A 19,244-nucleotide genomic window follows, 5' to 3' on the forward strand; every position below is an offset into this window, starting at 1 on the left:
ATGTTACACAACTTCACTCCACATAAATCCAAACAATCCCCTACCAGGTTGAGGTGTGCACTCAGAAATCTGTGATGGGCTCTTTGCAGTACAGACTGCAACATCTAACGTGGTTTAATTGTCTTTTATGAATCAAATGGCCCAAGAGCTGCATTTTACACATGCATTTTTCACTAATTTAAATTGCATTGTTATATTTGATTTACATAGATTCAATATTCATAGTTGAGATTAAAAATGGACCCTGGTAGTACAATCATGCTAACATACTTCTGCTTGCATGCTTCAGCTAAAAATAAATTAGATGCACAACTAACTGCCCCTTGTTTAATCAGTGGGATGTTGATTTCTGTGTGCTCTCAATTTGTCAGTGTTACATCCCCCTGAATTGCTTATTGCTGTGCTACTACAAGCATTGTTCTAAGGCCTAGAATATCAGTGTTTCATTTCCTTCAACCAGAAGCCGTGTTTCTTTATCAGCTGCTAAAATTATTTGGTAAATAGCATTCCTGCTGTCTCCACTTCTTCCAATGCTGTTGGGAGGAGAGCCTCTAATAAAAGCCAAGTTTGCAGTAAAATGGTAACCTGGCTACTGAAACAAGGAATGAATCAAGGTTATCTTTTAATCATAAAACATGGAGTTAAAAAGAATCTCAAGGATCAGCTGGTCCAATCTTTTTTGGCAAAAGCCCAATCTAGACAAGAAGGCCCAGCACACTGTTCAGCTGACTCTTAAATGCCCAGAGTTAGAGAATCCACCACTTTTTCCCTGAAGACATTATTTTGATTTCATTCCCCTTCTGTAGACTTCTTAGTGTTAAATTTCTAATTATGGGGTAAAGAATTTAATACCCTTCAGTGTTTGGAACAGGAAGCTGTAGTATACTGTAGCAGCTCTCAACTTCTGCATTACACCAGTACTGTTCTGTGTGTCCTGGCTATCTAGAGTCCCATTGTGACTGGATGTCATGAACTCGCAGGTTTTAATTGGAATGCCTCATGCAATACTGTCTCTGTAGACACCAAAGAGAGAGCAAACACTTCCCTTACACTCCTGGCAACTTTGAATTCCTGGTGCAATAGGAATAGGAATAGGAATAGCACCTCTTTCCTAGGGGGTTGAGAAAATATTACAAGGGAACCACGATACATACCAGTCCCTAAGCTCACTCTGCAGTGTCTTCTCCTCACATGTTAGAAAACACAAGAGCTGGAACTGTAAGCTAGCCCCAGCAATGCAGCCAGTGGCACAGGTAAAACTACTGCCTCCTACATTACCTGCATCCAAGGATATTAGGGTGCTACTACTTCTCTCTAAAGGACCTTTCTTTCTTAACTTGAATTCCAGACAATGATGTAATCTGACTTGGTGTCCTTTCCTCACTTTCAAAAAAGCCAACCAACTAAAATCCTCCCAAAACAACCCAATTAGTTTATTATGATAATAGCTTTAGCTACCAGTTTACAAAATCATAAGAAATCAGTTTTTCAGACAGTCTATTTGGAAATGAAAGCAGTTTATGCCGTGTGGTATCTAACATGCATGATGTCTTAGACTGAAGTATGAAATCAATACATGTGTACTTTGGTCACAGAAAGTATATTTTCTTTATTGTATTAGTATTTTTTTTGAGATAACAGAAAAATCTGCATTAAAAAAACCCACATTTGTTAACAAGCCAAGAAAGAGCTTCAGCAAAAGAGTTACAAATCAGTAGCAAGACATTCTTGGCTCAGATCTTATTTCAGATATTTCCCCAAGACCTTGTTTCTGTGACAGAATATGACACTTAGTAGGCTATTTTATAAAAGTGCATATCAGACATATCCTCGTATTAAACCAGAACAATAGCAATTTAAGTGCTTATGAAAGAATAATAGAATTGTATTGTTCCCGATGGTTGTCTTATACCCAATTCTTTTTGATGCTTGGTAGGTGCCATTATAACTTGTGTCCTTTTGAAGGATTTTAATCGAAATAAACCATACTAAAAACCCCAAAATTAACAAACTCCCAACCAACAACACACCAAGAATACTGCAAAGACTGAAGAGATCTAGAACTTATTGCTGAACTCATTTGACAGAAATGGCTGAAATCATACCAGACACTCATGAGGATACATTTCTTGTCAGCAGAACAAAGCAAGAAGAGTCTGCTGTGAGACAGGGTCCTTCATTGTTAGAAGTGTTTTGCCATTTCTATAGAGCCATTAGATTTCTGAACAAAGGAGTTAGACTGAGTTATCTCTTTCCAGAAGCATTTTCTCGTGGAGGATGCCAATTTGGACAAGCAGCTTCCAACACAGGAGAGGTACAGGGCTACCAAGGGCTACAGGGATCTGGGCATTCCCGCAGGTAAGTCTCTGTATGGCCATTGTACACCTCCATCAGCGTTGTGCACACAGTCAGCTAACGGGCAGGGGGAGGAAGAAGAAAGAAGAAAATAAACCACATCACAGGAATTAGTGAAAAACTCTCTCTGATACAGCTGAACAGTTTTACAAAAATGAGCATTTAACTTCTTTAGTCAACAACATGCAAGTACGAATTGTCTGTGTTCTCAGTCAAGAATGCTGCCTCCACTTAACACAGGAACTAAACTTCATTATTCAAAAACTCTTAAAAACTATTTCCTTCAGGGTTTTTTTTCCTAAAGACCAAAATTTCAAGATCAGACTAAAAACTCTTGTGTTGCAAGAATAACGTGCCTGTAGTATACCTAAATCATGAGGTATATTAACTTGTTTTATGTGAATTTACAAAGACATAGATCACGCATTATTTCTGGTTAGAAGGGTGCTCAAGATTTCTGCAAAGTGGCTGCTGCCTCAAACCAGGGCCAGCTATGAGGAAAGGGCTTAGGTTACCAAGAATTTTAAAGCTATAGGGCCATTGGAAAACAGCTATTTCAGCCATTACATTTTGCTTTTAAAAAGTAATGTGAAATTTGTTTTTACATTAACATTTTTGCCTAAAACCCCTGAATGTACCACTGAAGCCTCCTCCTTAGATGTACAGTAGTTAGTGGTCTGCTCCCCACTCTCAACTTCCTACAAAAATAGAACCATTACCTTATTGAGGACAGGCTTTGTGGAGAGAACATCATAAATTGCTGGTAGGGAGAGATTCTGAAAGAAAATAATACACTGATATTAAGGGGCATTTAACCTGTTAATGTAAATGCTGAGAACTCATTTTTTTACACCTCATTTAAATAACAGGATACATCTTTAAGAGTACAAGATTCCCATAACACTTTGATATCAGAAGAATGTAGGCTACAAAAATTTGGCCAGACTAGATCTTAGCAGAACATGACACACTTAAGTGTGTTTGCTTCCCGAGAGTGTGTGTTTGAATTTCACTGGTAAAACTACCCTGAAAACCCCGCAAGTCTTTCTCAAAGTATCTTTGGGTGTACCCTCCTGCTTCTGCAGCTGCTGAAAATACTTTCAGGAAACCCACCTAGATGAAAAAAAAGCCCAAAACAAACCAAACAACCAAACAAAAAGACCCCAACAAACCAAATAAAAAAGAATCACGAAAAACCCAATCTCCCCTAAAACTACCACCAAAAACCAAACCAAAAAACAGAACAGTATCCCAAAAAAAAACCCCAAACAAACGAATAAACAAAAAAAACCACATCCTCACCCATGTAGAGAGCCATCTTCTTATAACCCAGAAGCAGAGACAAGTTATCACAAAATCATCAGCCACTTGTGTCATTACAGCAGCGCTTGAAAATGCTCCTGGCTGTGTCAGGTCAACAATGCAACTTGGGAGTTTCAGACCAGCAGGATATGATTTTTTGGAGGATGCTTACCTCTTGAGTTGTCTGGTTCAGGCATTTCATTGCGGGTCCTCTACGATTATCCAGCACCAGTGGAGGCTTCCAGCGATCGTAGTTGGTTTCTAACACGTACCACGTGCCCCTCTTGATATCAAGGCTGGAAAAGAGGTCTAAGTTTGTGTTTTGCTTCTCTAAGTATACAGTATGTACTATATACAGATGCATTATTTTTTTAGGCTTGCTGTGGTATTTTTCAATGACGGTAAAGAAGTGAGTTCTTGTACAACAGCAGTCACAAGAAACAGACCACACAATTATTGGTGGAACCTGTCCTCTTCTGGAAGACTGAGTCAGGTGTCAGATCAAGCATACTCACTCCCAGATATCTAGAGCAGCTGTCCTGGATCGAGTTATCACACACCCTTCTCCAGAATTTTTTCCACCCAGAATAAAGTAAGCTGGAGCCAGAAGTCTTGTTTTTGCCAGTCTGTCTTTTGCATCCTGGTAACTGTGGGTAAAATAATGTTGGACTATTAAATGCTACAAATGGTTCAAGTACTCAAGAGCAAGTTTCAGAGACCCAGGAAAAGTTTGGGTAGTTAAGCCTTTCTTCCCATTTCATGCACATATAAGGAGACAGGATCATGATAAAGGACCACATTTAAGTAAAGCTTCTCGTCTCATTTTGTACTTAAAGTATGATAGTTAGAGGTGTTCTTTACACTTTTTCTACACTAAAAATATGAGTAAAATGATAACATACTGTGTCATATTCCACTGAATTAATATATTGCATAACAGCTTTGTTTCTGCTTACTTCCTACAATGTACCAGTACCTGTTGGATGTGCTTTGATGCAGAATGCTGTTACGCATTTAGATTACCAACAGACTCATCAGGAAAAAAGAAATCAGAAAAAATATGAGGGATCATGTGTGATGCTTCACCTCCTGCTCCAGAGTACCAGCAAAACCAGAACTATTTAAAGTTAAGGCCACTAGGGAGGTATCTGTATCACAGGATATTATGCGTACATCTACAGTACTCATGCTAGTTGAATGCAAAGCAGATTAAATTAGCATAATACTTAGAGGGAATACCTTGTAGCATTCTCTAATACTGTTCTTGTAAGAAAGCCCATCCACATACCATCTCTTCTACCAAGAAACCATTCGAAGATTCCTGCAAAATATCACAATAATTTGTTTTCAGACAGTTCACTCATGCTATTCTAACTTTCACAGCTGGTTTTAAAATGAGCTGTGTTTTATCTTACTCATCTGCAATCTTTTCACCATTTGTATGCCTGTTTGTTTCAGTAACTAGTTTGCCCAAGGTCTGGAAAACTTGGGCAGAAATAATGAAAGAAATGAACATTACTCACCCACATAACCACCATCAAGACTGAAACGCTCGTTCATTGTCAGAGTGAACAAGTTCTGAAAAGAATTAAACAAGCCAACCTTCAGCCATTGCCAGCCCACGAGTACCACTAATACACAAGAGGCAGCATTGCAATTTAGATGTCAATTGAGCTTCTTTGTTAGACTCTTCCCCTCTGAGTAACAGACTGCAAGATCAAGCTCATGTAGAGAAGAACCCAATTTATCATGGCTTGAATAAGTAGAAATGAGTTTTTTGACCCGGCAGAAAATCAGCAAGGCATGCTTTTACACTAAGCAAGTCAAGCCTGTGGCCATTTTTTCTTCTTGGTCTGTGTTGCATCACTGAATTAGCAGTTTTCCTTTCCCTTCTTCTCAGACCTCTGAGTACTATTCTACCTTAAGTCCCAGTGCTAAGCACACCCTGATATGTAACTGCTATTCACATGGGCATGCAGCTGCACACTCTGCAGTCCATGCTACTTGGAACACACAATTCAAACTCAAATATCTCCGACTAATGTTTCAGAAAAAAAACCTGAACTCAGCTACCCTGAATCATTTTCAGAATGGAATCTTCCCAATTTATTTGAGCAAAAGATAAAAATAAATGAATACAATGCAGAGATTTAGGCCAGAAATGGTCTACAAGAAGAAACACGACCTACAATAGAAGATAGAGAATATAAGAAAGGAGAAGTTGTGGTAAGTTGGACACCCTGATGTAGTTCTGTACTGGTAGTTTTTAAGAGGTATATAAACCCCAGATTTCAGGAGCCTATTAAACATAAACCAAACAAAATAAATCTTAAAATGCAGGACTGCCTTTTCTAAGAAGGATTGGAGAAAGAATTAAATAGCACAAGCATGCTGTTTCATCTCTGGGATCACAGCATTAGCTATTAGCCAGCAAGAAACTCTAACCACTTCAGCACTTTGTATTCACTCCTGCTCATAGTTGAAATTTAATGCTGTATTTAAGAACTATCCAAACAGAAACATTTCATTTAGGCAATCTCCTTTCACAAGGAAGAATGCAGCATTGTTTTCTTTATCTGTTTTCAAGTAGCTATGCTGTGCACCAGAACAACTAAGAGATCATTTATTGGAAAACATCCCAAGGCAGAGCATGAAAGCAGAAAAATTTAAATATTAAAGGAAAGTCTGAAGCATCAAGGCCCCATCCCCATACTTACTGGTTTGACTCCAGACACCATGCCTATGTATCCTGCAAAATTTGTGGACTTGAACACTGTTTTGTTGTTTCTCTGAAAGTCCAAAAGTACCACTAAAGGCTTCAGTTCCCGAGTTAACGTCCAGGAATTATTTTTAACATCCCACCTGCAGGAGACAGTACAGCATTTGAAACTTCCCCCTCTCAGTAGTTTTCAAAGGTTCCCTTCACAGCATGCAGGCATCCTCTGTATGATACCTGTCCTCTGATCTTACTCACATCAGCCAACATCACTGCTCTGTAGTTACCTGAGAAGCACCAGCAAGGAACAACTAAGAAGTCTAAATGCACAGGCAGGCAGTGAAAAGAACTAAGTTCTGTTTGAACCAAGAGTATATATATTGCTCAGGATTAAACAGCACCACCATCACAGCTAGTTTGTTTTGAACACATAACTTTGTTCTCTACCTGCTGGCAAAGGGAGCCACAGGTACCACTTGCGACACCAAACCTTGAATTCTCATTTTTCAAAGGCAGAAAAGAAACCATGTACTACTGGATTTGAAGGGAAGTACCAATTTTGTGAAATAAGCCAGACCAGTTTGTAGGCAAAAGTTTGATAAAGAGCACTTAGCAGAATGTTGAATTCTCTGGAAATAATCCAGACTCTGGGAGCAGCTTTGAAAGCTTCTTTCATTTTCAGGAAGCATTTTTACAGTATTTCTGACAAGTGAGAGAAGTCTAACACAAGCCAAACCAAGGGAAAGGTGGAGTCACAGTAGACAACATGTGAGTTTTTAATAGGTAGGTAAGAACTTTAATAAGGATGAGCATTTAAATTCCAATTGTGCATTGAGCATCATCTGGATGAGTGATATTACAAAATATACTGGGGTAATAAAAGCAAACGCTGAACTACCTGATCACAGGGTATGAAAGGAGAACTAATAGGGCTAGGCAACAAACTACAGAGCTTGTAAAGAAATGAAGAATGATGGCAAGTGCCAGTGGAGCACAGTACAATAACTGGGTGGGAGGAGAGGGGAGGAAATCACTAAAACCCCAAGCCCTAATCCAATCCCCATTTCACTGCATGTATTAAAATTGCTGCTTCAACCCTTCATGTAAAGAACAAGATACACTGTGCCTCAGAGATCAGGTTACATGGGCCATTCTTTAGTTTGACACAGTTTGAACTGGAGCTGAGAATAACAGTAAGTAGCAAAATACAACTGTTCTTGATGCACTTGGGGCAGTTTGACATAATATCAGCAGAACATCCCGATCTTTTCATTTCAGCCTTTTTTCACAACAGAAAATGGAGAATTACTTGTCCCAGTCTTATGGATATCCAAAGAAGACTCAAAGAATGTATGTAGCTATTTAAAGTTCAGCTTGCTTTTTCTTTGGGTTTAAAAAAAAACCAAAACAATCACAAGTTTAAGTACTTACCCTAGGAACAGTCCAAAATCCAAGTTTCTGGCGTGGTACAGTTTCCCTATATATCAAAAAATAATTAAATACAATTTTCCATAGAAATAGACAAATTTCAGCTTAGAAACCCAAGAAATGAGTAAGCAGTCAATTATCTGGGAAAGTGGGCGAGGAAAATAGCATTCTCTACTTGCTCTTTTCATAACCACAATGTTATGATGGGTTTTTATTGGTCAGAGCAGTGTTTTGCCATAACTGAAATCAAGTAATTTTGCAAACTGCTGTCCATCTCAGCCTCTAATCTTTACAAGTGAGATGCTTGTAAGCCCTCTGAGAATCCCTTAGAAACTTCCTAAGTTGGAACAGGTGCAGACAAGGGCTGCAGAACTAAGCAGTAGAATTAAAGGCTCTTTTCTTAGAAGGGACTGTCCATTTTCTCTACCAGCATACACATGCAATATCTAGAAACTAGATGCAAAATCCTGCATGGCATTGAGAAAGTTTCATGTGTGTTGCTGGTGTTTCTTTCCCCTAGAAAGACCAATACCACCTACTAAAAAACCCCCAACCAACCAATCACAAAAAACTCACCATCTGACAAAATCAAAATATCTTTGAAAGCATTTTTGTCCTTTTTTAAACATAAGACACTTATGAACTATTATTCCCTTTCACAAGGAATACCTTTTATTATCAGTCCTTAGGCATTATTATTACCTTTTATACTTTATTTATTTCTCTTTAATAGACCTTATTGCCTGCAGTTAAGGATGAATGTATTTGCATAACTGAGGTTCTACATGAAAGAAAACTATTATCACTATTTTGGATTGCATTACCTGTTTTATCTTCTGCCACTATTGATGTACATACAGTAAAAATTTCATAAAAAATGTTAAAAATCACGATTTCCCCTAGAAAAAAAAAAGAAACAAAGTTCAATAATTTGAAACTTACCATAAGCAGAAAAAAATGGTTAGAAAAAAGCATAGTGTAAAGTTCAGTATTCTGTAATATTTCTGTTCAATATTTCAATTTAAATCTTCTTTGATCTTTAAAATGACTGGTTCAGCAAAATCAAGAGCTTCCTGAAAGGCAAATAGAGGGATCAGAATCCCCTGACCTTCTGCCTTACCATGCACAAAACTGACAGTCATTGCTATTTCCTCCTCTGGCAACTTCAAAACAAGCTATGAAATTCACTTTGAAGAAGAAAGCTGTTATATGTACCACTACTGCCACATAAGAGCTGCTGCTAGCAGCAGGCAGTGCCCCTTCTCTGTCTCAGTTCTGGAAGAACTCAGTGCCTACACTCCTCACCTGGAATGGCCTTCTTTTCCAGGAGGTACAGAGCAAAGGCAGAAGGACGTGGCAAGGACCACAAGGGAAAGCAGGAACAGCAGGTAACTGAGCATTAACTTCTTTCTATGTCAACAGCAGACATGCAGCAGAGTGCAAAAACAACAAGAATAAAGGATTCCCTCAAATTTTGGTGCACAGGAGCTGAGACTTGCTCCACTTCCCAAAACCTTGGAGTGGGAACTTACAGCTCTACAGAGAAGTCCCAGCCTGATAAAAGGCTTATATGATTTATTCCATTTTCCTCTAAAACACTGCTTTTGTTTAGTGTGAGATGTAATTTATTGCTTTAACTACTTAATTAATGGTTTGCTAAAGTCACAGATGACTAAAACTAACTAACTGCATATTGGTAAACACACTAATTTTAAATGAGTCTGTGTTCAGCTTTCCACTATGCTAATAAAGTGTTGGAAACTGTTACCCAAAGGAATCCCAGATGAATTTGCAATCCCTTGGAGCTCTTCATTGAAAGGATAAGGGAGTGTAGCAGTCAGATGAGCCTGAAAGGAAAAGTTTTATATGATATACATTTAAATTAACAATATTTTGTTACTTATAACAAATGTCTCCTCAACAGACACAGTTTTCTCACAGCTATTGAGTGTTTAATTTCTCTGCAATCTGTAGAACTTGAGGATGTTTGCAGAGTCCTTTGAAGATAAGTATGCACTTAACTGAAGTAAAACTTATCAAAGCACTGACGTGTGCAATGGACATGAGCACAGCCTCTATTAGCGGCAACAGACAGAAAAGTGAAGTAAGACTCCTATAAATTAAAAGCTCAACTGCAAGGGAGCTCAATGTCGGTGTTTTTGGGCATCCCTGACTTTCACACATCGGCATGGCACCTGTAAAAGCTGCCTTTACGTCCACCCCACTCAGGCACACAAGGATATAACTAAAGGCTGTAACTAAAGATGGGGTAGAGATCTTATCTTTTTCTGTCTCAAACCCTACACTGCTTTCCCCTGTTTCATCTCAAAGCTTACTTTAATCAGACTCAAATTAATTTTAAAAGCGAGGCCTGGTCAAAGCTGTCCCTGTGATCAGACATTTATTACAGTTTCCAATATCTGATTTTATTCTACTGTTTAAAAGAAGTGGAATATGGTAAAAAATTTCAGTCAAGTGTTTTGCTACAGTAACAGTTTGTTGCATATTTGTCCAGTGTTACCAATCCAAAATTGAAAATCTTATGAAAAATTAGAAGAGGAAGAGACATGCATTTTTTGTTTGATGGTTTCAGTCATTCAGAGTAGACAAGAAGGCAAAATTTCAGAGTGACTGTTTGAAATAGCATTTTTGTTCTGTTCTGGAAGTGGAATTAAGAACTTGTAAATTAATAACTTTGAAAGTTCTTAATTGCCAGATTTAGAAGTATTCTAATTATTTAGTCAGAGCATACAGAAATAAAATAATTAAGATGAAAATACTTACTATTTTGTTATCCACTATGTCAACAACTTTGCCACTGGGGAAGAAGGTATTTGCTATATCTTTAATATTCTGGACCACAGTCTTCAACTAAAAAGAGCAATGCCTTTTGTTAAATAGAAGATCTTAAGCATAACAGGAAGCCTTGACAGACTTTTGAAAAAAACACTTTGTTGCAAAAAATATATATTTAAATAAAGTGCTAAATGTTGCATACTTGAAATATTCCCAGCTCCCCACTAGAATCACTCTTCAAGACTTGTTCACGTAACTTTCTTGATTAATTCCAATGTGTCTTTCTACCAGAAATAACAAATTACAGGAAAGCCATCTTTGTGTTCTGCTCCTTTGAACACATTTTAGTACTCTACACTCTTTCATCTTTCAGAATGTTAATTTCAAGCTCTTTGCTTAAGCACTGATAGTACTGAAGACAAAAACACTCAATAAATTTGTTATTAAAGCACATGCATTCGATTTGCAAATGTTGCAAATAAGAGTTCCACTCCATGTGATCTAATTCCAAAGTACACAAGAGATAAAACTCTTCAGAATTTAAGGTGAAACTCGAAGCTGCCAACGCCCACTGGCCTAAATGAGACCTCAAAAATAAATATTAGCATGTAAGTAGAATTTTTCTGACTTTCAGAGTGGAAAGGCCAAAGTCGAGGGATATAGCAAAATGCCCTGGCCTTGAGAAATTAAAAATTACTGAACTGAATTTTCAGCTATCTTCAGAACAGCTGTTTTAAGTAGTTTGAAATAGGCTCAAATATTAAAAAAAATATTTGTGCTATGTAAACACCAGTGCTACAACCAGCATTCCTAAAAAGGGCAGGAAGTTCTTAATTTGCCCCTTGCCATTTCATCATCTCATGTAGCATTTTGAGAGAAGTAGGGAGGTGCAGAGAAGAGATGCTGCCTCAGTTTCACTTCAGTTTACTAAGGCTATTTCTTTGGTGTGTCACTCCCTCTTCATCCTCCATCACTTCAAGACTAAGGAGATTTGATAAATGGAATGGCACACACTTGTTTATGGCACACTGGTTTTTACATCTCACCATCCCAAACACCAGTGTCTCTACACTTGATGTTGCTAGCTTAAGTGTTAAACAGAAAAAAAAATTTACCCATGCAATTATTTTGGACTGTAATCATATTAGAAAAGTCTGCTGGAAATATTATCCCTTTCAGATACTTTCAGCACATGTACTCCTTTTAAAACTTTTCTCAGAATAGAAGGCTATGTGCTAGTTTTATATCTGCTAAGCTTCAGAGCAAGCTCTGCATTTCTCACCTCTGTCTTTTTGTCACGCATCAACTCATCCCACCTTTTGCTGGGAGGTAAATCGAGATTTATGACGTATGTGGGTATATTCCCTTTGAACCTGAGAGAGAAATACCAGAGATCAAATTTAAAGAAGGTTCTGAAGAAACATTTGAAAAAACAGGTGCTTTCCCACCTGTAACTAGCATTTTGTAGACCTGCAATAGGAACGAGTTGCAAGAAAAAAAACCTTGTTCAGACTTGCAAATCACAACCTCTCTGTAATTTGCTAGACAAGTTGAATCATATTACTTACGTTGGTCCTGAAGGAGGGTACATTTTGCTCCTGCATTCTTCTCCATACTGCAAAGACAATGGAACATTACTATTTAGCCTCTTTGTTAAAAACACTATTATTCTAGTAGACCTAGTTTTGAATTAAACCTTTAGGACTAATCAGTTAATTCAAAGTCTTGGGACTTGGGAAAGAGGAAAATAGAAGAGGAGGGACCAGAAGCAACTTCCCCATGCTGTCTGACAGACCTTTAGACAAGTTGTCTAGTGTAGTCCAGGGCAACCACAAGGGTATGACAAATATACAAACTGTATATATTTTTACTCCATGTGATTTAATGAAGAGCACTTCAAAAGCATATTCTTTCTGCAAGTTCAGGAACCTTAGATCTCAGTGTGGACCAGTCTGTTCTGTTCCTCCAATGCATAATCCCATTTCATAGTGTCATTCCTAATTATGTTTAGTGTTAAACTCCACTGTGCAGCTGGGGCAGGGAAAGCATAATGAACTTTGGGTGATCCCTCAGCTGGTGGAATGAGCTACATGGTGTGACTTCGGATTCAGTGTGGAGAAGTGGTGCTAAACAATATGTGGGGTACAATTAGGAATGTGACTAAAAAATACACCCTCATTCCTGGGAGCATGGCTAGTTACAAATGAAAGTTTGTGAGCTATTTTAGGCATGCTCAAAGTGAATGCTAAAAGTGAATGTAAAAGGTTGTTTTTCTATCAATTACATAAACCATGCATATATATATATATATATAAACATATGCATATACATGCCCCAATTATAATTCTATGTTTTACCCAATGACATACAAGCAAATGCCTACTGGCCACCCAAACTTGTGCTTCAAGCCAGTTGAGAGCAGGCCAGATTTGGTCCCGAAACTATGTGAGAAGTTCAGAAAACTCCTTAGAATATAATATATCTCACTAAGAAAAAGGAAAGGTACATGTGCTGTTCTGGGAGCCCGCAGAAAAGCTCCCAAAGCACAATTGTTTGGGAGACAGAACACAGACAAATTATGGAGAGATCCTTCCACTAATTCCCTTCTTCCCCACCCTTAATTTCCAACATTTATTAGGCTGTATTAATTAGATTTCTAGTGCGTCCTTATAATGCATTCCAGTGAAACCTGGAGACAACATCTCCAGCACCTACATAACTGGGACAAAGAAATTAACTCATGTCAACGTTCTCTTTGTGCTAATCTCATTATCTGTTTTTAATGCATTAATATAGAAAACACAATGTCCTACAGAATCCCACGGACTTTAAACACTGGCCTAAGTTGCTACAACTGGAAACAGCAATTCTAAATTGGGATTGACTTCTGTGTGTTGTAATGCTATTTATTTCTACTGTTTCCAGCTGGTGGGAGAAAGCATGAGATGAATTTTGGTTTTCCAACACATGAGGCGAAGGTATAAAACCAGCAGTTTTGTGCTTCCTAGATTCTACTGCAGTGTAGTTATAGCCTTGCACAGCTGGAACAAAAAGTTAAACATAAAAGGCCATTTAATTTTCAAAGTGTGGAAGCATCAAAACAAGGAGGGCATGAGGGATATCAGATGACTAATTAGGCAACAAAAGTCAGAGGTTTTGTGCAAAGCCAGACGAATGCTTAAGAGTATTGACGCAACTGTCTTGTGCAATTTTCCATCCCGCAATGCTAAATTCCATCAGAAAAAAGGGACATTACATATACATCCTAGTGCAATGGATGTACAGATCTGAACCTTCAGGAACGACCTCCATCAAAATACGTTTCCTGACAGATAAAGCTTCTAACAAAAAAGTTATCCAAAGTGGATGAGAATTCAGTTGCTCTGTCAGTAGAGTCCACACTCACAGAGGAAACAGTGGCACCTGTGCAAAACTGATTTCAGAGGATTTTAAGCTGAAGGTGCTAAACGTTATGTCACTCCTGGCACATTCCCCTGTGATTTTAATCCTGTATCTGCAGCTATTTTTATCTTCCCAGAGCTTTGCAGCCTAAGCCACAAAAAAGGTGAGGAAAGCAAGAATTAAAGGGAGAGAGAAAAATTAAAGCAAGGTAAAGAAGCCAGTAATTCCTAAAACAACCTATACAACTTTCAAAACTCGAGGTATCTGAAGAAATTAGAGATTATGAACTGTTTCTTTAGGTTAACTATTACATTACAGAATCACAGAATATCCTAAGTTAGAAGGTACCCACAAGGATCATCAAGTCCAACTCCTGGCCCTGCATGGGACAAATCCAAGAGTCACACCCTGTGCCTGAGAACATGTCCAAATGCATCTTGATCTCTGACAGGCAGTGCCCCACCACCCTCGGTGAAAAACCTTTTCCTAATATCCAATTTAAATCTCCCCTGACAGAGCTTCAGGCCATTCCCTCGGGTCCTATTGCTGATCAGTCACAAGAGATCAGTGCCTGCCCTGTGCTTCCCCTTGTGAGGAGCTGTAGGCTGCAATGGGGTCTCAGTCTCCTCGCCAATGAGAACAAACCAAGTGACTGCAACAGCTCCACGTGTGGCTTCCCCTGGCACATAGGCAGCAACTTAAAAAGATGTCAAGACAATCAGAAAACTAGAAGTGGGGTGTTTTGTTGTTTTGTTTTTTTTTTTACATAAAGTTCTAACAAGGAACAGAAAAATCGTTATCCTCTGCAACCAGCTAAAGATTAATTGCAAAGCTTTCTGAGAAGGTTAAAAAAAAAAAAAAAAAGACACCTGTAGAATTTTCTGGTAGCAGCAGAAAAACCATCAAGCACTTTTTATAACCAGAGTAAAATAAGCAGCTATGAAGTTACTACTGTGGTCAGCGGGGTTCTCCTCTCTGCAGAGGTTTGACACTGGAAGAGGAACAATAAATTCTGTCCAAGAAAAGCAGGAACATCCTTCCAGCATGACAGAATCAACTTCAGTTTCCAATGTGACAAGCCAGAGGTCGTCCCCTAGAAAAAGCTATTGGAAGCTGGATCCAAACAGCAGGTTACCACTATAAATGTGCTTTTCAAACATGTATTGAACTTCCTGAGAACAATACAGCTATTCTTGAATGGTGATTTAATGCTCCCTTTGTTTTGCTTTTTAAAATCTACTCTTGCCAGTAGGTTACATATCTTGGTTAACTTATATACTGCCAACTTTCAAATTAAGAGGCAGGTAATGATACAAAAACAGACGTGGCAGCACAGGATCAAAATACTAACAGGAAGATAACACAGTGGAGGAGAAGTGGAACATGGTATGGGGAAAGATGGAAATAAAAAGTGGAAGTAGCACAGAAGATTTATACTTTGACTAACTGTATAAAAAAAAAGTGGAACAGAAACCAAATAACTAGTGAGCTGTTGAGATGAATTGGTTGAACTGTAAAAATAAAAAAAATCAAGTAGTAACAGTTATTATTGACTGTAGTACAGAAAATTAATGCATGGTTTAATGACTGCTGAGTATATATTTTACACCTAGCCTGATTTCATTAATATGAAATAGACTGAATGTAGTTTGTCCAGTTTAAGGAATACCAGCATGTTCTTTATTTCTTTATTTTTGTGGTAGACCATCTCTGGCATCCCTCCTTAATATTTATTTTATATTTTTCACCCTTATGTAAAAACAAACAGAAAATTACCTCTTTGAGCTATTAAATATAATTCTGTATTTTCAGTCAATCTGTTATATTCAGCATCTTTTGGTCTACGAACTTTGTGATCTAACACATTTTTCTCTCTGCTCCTCTTCCCGGATAGGATGATGCCAATGCAACACTATTGTGCTGCAGGAGTCCCAGTGCTGTTCACCTTTCTGAACACAGAGGTTAGCAGTACTCTTGCAGCACTGAAGAAACAGTGACAAGACAACTTAAATTGCAGTTTGGACACAAAGGTAAGTATGGTTGAGGGGGCCTCAATGAAAGCTAAAGGGACTGACAGTCTGCACCTCTGATATGTACTTCAAGGCTTTTATCTTCTGTGTTCTTTGTTAATGAGATGAACCCAGTGGCACTTAGGAAGAATTCTTCAGCAAATGCTGCATCCCTGCATCTCAAACAACAAAAAAAATATCTAAGCCTAATAGCAGACTGCACAGCAGCACAACCTGCAGCCTGGATACACAGCAGATATTGTGCAAGTGCAAAGATGTACCCAAATGAAATCAAATGCAAATCAAGTTCTAATGCTACTACTTTGCTGACAGCTGGAACTTTCTTCTACAACTCCACACTCCAGGACACTTTTCGCTGAAATTCTGGAGGTGTTTTAAGCTGAAGATAGCTTAGAGTGTTAGGAAGCTGCTCTTGGCCAGTGGGATGGGACTGGAAGAAGAGCAGAGAGAGGAAAGAGAAAAGCCCAATTCTGTGTAGAAAAGATGCTAAGAGAACACTGGTCATCCAGATGTCCACGGTAATTTCCTGCAGCTCTTCCTTCTCACAAAACCCCTACCATTTTTCCAAAACCAATGTAATTTGCTTAAAAAAAAAGCAAACTAAACAATAAAAGAGGTAGTATGTTCCTAAAGTATTTAAAAATAGATTGCAAAAACTATTTTGAAATCCAGAGATATTTAAAACCTGTCCTCTTCAAAGAGGACGAGTAAATTTACGAACTTCAAGAGATGAAACAACGCTTCGCTGCTTCAGGAATACACCAGGAAGCAAGAGCAACTGTTTACTTGCTCAGGAGATGGAGACCAACCTGCTTCAAACGACTTCCCCCGCCTTCCCAATTCCACCAGAAGTTAAATATTTCACTTATTCAATTAAAAAAACCCAAACAGCCGAAAGAGCAAGAAACGACACACCAAGTCCACCTGCTTGGCGCTCCTCCCCTCGGGTGAACTCCAGCAAACACACTCAGCAGATTCTACCCCTCGTAACTTTCCTTCTGGGAATCGCGGCTGCGGTGTAGCAGGGCAGCACTGACATTACAGACGCGCACGAAACCGAGCGCAGCAGCGACCAAGGGCTTGTCCAGCACGGCCGTGGCACAGCCCCTCTCGCCGCAGGAGCCCTGCCCGAGCTCGGGAGCCCGTGGGGCGAGGCAATGCCGCGCATCCACACGCGTGGGCCTCCCGCGTCGGGAAGGGCGGCGGCAGCCGCATCCCCCACGCCATCCCCGGGGCGACCCGACCCGCTCCCGTCCGCCCTCCCCGTCTCCCGCCAGGCTCACCGGGTCCGGCGCCCAGGCGGGCAGCGCCAGGGCGAGCAGCGTCAGCAGCGCCCAGCCCCGGCCCGCCATGGTCCTGCCCGGCTCGGCTCCGAGCGGCGCTTCCCGGAGCGTCGGCCACATGACAGAGCCCCGCCCGCCGGGGGCGGGAGCGGCGGCCCGGCACCGCCCGGCCCGGCCCGGCCCGGCACCGCCCGTGCAGCTACGGTACAGGGCAGCGGCTCATGCTCACTGGCGCTTCCACAAAAGGCAACTTCCGCACAGAAGAGTCTGAAATAAAATCGCCTCTCTTTGGCAACGCTACGAGAAAACCCGTGGCACCAGTTTTCACTTTGGCAGTGCTGCGATTTTTAATTACTCTGTGTCCTGCGGAGATTCTAAGCAGCCTGTGCAGTGATGCCTACATAACTTAGGTCAAAGTTACAAGGTGCTTATATAGCTTGAGTTATAAGATATGACTATAACCTGATATACCTATAGAACCTGATATAAATATAACCCAAATCATAGCTTTTTCATATTTATATAACCTGATATTAGGAACTTTCTATACAATGTAATGACTAGTATATGGTTAACTAGTTGCTTAATGCTGAACAGGCAAAACAAAGAAGAAAAAACTCACCAGGAGGATGGCTTTAGATATAGGTAAGTATAGTACTAATGAGAAATTGGCAAATTTAAAGCCAATTAGCTACAAAATAAAGAATTTAGACTGGTTAGGACCAGACAGACCAAGGAATACCATAACTGCACACGCTCCAAAGACAAAGCTGAAAAGTTCAGTTGAGAAGATGACCTTGGAAGCCTTCATCAGAGACCCCCGATGACCCCTGAATTGGGGAGGCACAAGCGTAGTGTGAAAGAACTATCTAATAACCATGAGATCATACTATGTAAATTTGTTCTGGAGCACATATGATGATGTTACAGTGACATAGTGATACTAAGCAATGCTTACTGTATAAATACACCACAGCACTTGACGAAGGTGGGTGAGTTAGGTGGAGCACCACCAAATACCTGCTCTATAGACATCAGTCTATGGGGATTTATTTCCAGCCTATCTTTTGATCATCAGTGGTAATGCAAAATGCTAGGCAAGCACGTTCTCGAGGAAGGACTTTTCCCCACTTTGTGGCTTAGGAGTTCAGGAAGAAGGCAACTGGAGGAACAGACTAATGAGAAACACAGGGCATGAGATGCATCTGTCTGTAAGAGCCCTGTCTTCTAGTCATTATTTAAATGGTATCTATGTCATAGAATTGGAGAATCGTTTGAGTTGGAAGGGACCTTAAAGATCATCTAGTTGCAAGCTGCCTGCTTATGGGCAGGGCCACCCTCCACTAGACCAGGCTGTTGGAACATCAAGTACAAACCAGCAGCCAAATTAGGTGCGTACTGTTATTTTAGTACGAGCATTATCATTTTAGTGTGAGCAAATTAATGCTTCATGAGTATGTACATTGGCAACTGTTGGTGGAAGCACCATGAAAAAGTACCCAAAAGCTTCCAGGATGCCTGTGTTTAAGCTTGTCTCATGTGCTCTGTGCAGTGCCTAAGACATGTCATGTGGTTTCAGGCACACAGAAGAGAAGTGATGCAGTCTTTATATTATTACTTAATTGCCCGTGCAATTAACTCTCTTACAAAGCAAGTGGGGGTGGCAGGAAAAAGAGTGGAAGTCCTTGGCAGAAGGTTGACTGGAAAGCTGCAGGGAGCTGCAAAAATTAAGAAAGAGGAAAGGATAAAAAATGAACTGTAGTGTGGGAAAGCCTTGGGAGGAGAGCATGCAACATTGTAGGAAGGAGCCAGCTCAGACCAGAAGCTGGGAATTGCATGGAGCTCTAGAGATCAAGGCAGAAAAACATTAAGAACAGGTGAAAGAAGATACAGAAACAACCTGTGGATTTAGAAACCGAGAAAAATTACAGT

At 39.7% G+C, this 19,244-nt stretch overlaps 1 protein-coding gene across 1 annotated transcript; it reads right to left on the reverse strand.

Annotated features, from left to right (window-relative positions):
* Positions 1–1,584: 1,584 nt before the first annotated feature.
* On the reverse strand, positions 1,585–17,480 carry ASAH1 (N-acylsphingosine amidohydrolase 1). Its single transcript, XM_014873500.2, has 14 exons — positions 17,313–17,480; positions 12,166–12,212; positions 11,880–11,970; positions 10,586–10,672; positions 9,570–9,648; positions 8,626–8,700; positions 7,805–7,850; positions 6,375–6,519; positions 5,181–5,235; positions 4,897–4,978; positions 4,173–4,304; positions 3,830–3,953; positions 3,075–3,131; positions 1,585–2,412 (listed from the first exon to the last, which is right to left on the reverse strand). Exons 1-14 carry the CDS (start codon positions 17,430–17,432, stop codon positions 2,323–2,325), a joined length of 1,230 nt encoding a protein of 409 aa, XP_014728986.2. The 5' UTR covers positions 17,433–17,480; the 3' UTR covers positions 1,585–2,322.
* Positions 17,481–19,244: the final 1,764 nt, after the last annotated feature.

Source organism: Sturnus vulgaris, chromosome 4 (genome assembly GCF_052056855.1).
Source record: "Sturnus vulgaris isolate bStuVul1 chromosome 4, bStuVul1.hap1, whole genome shotgun sequence".
Lineage (NCBI taxonomy): Eukaryota > Metazoa > Chordata > Aves > Passeriformes > Sturnidae > Sturnus > Sturnus vulgaris.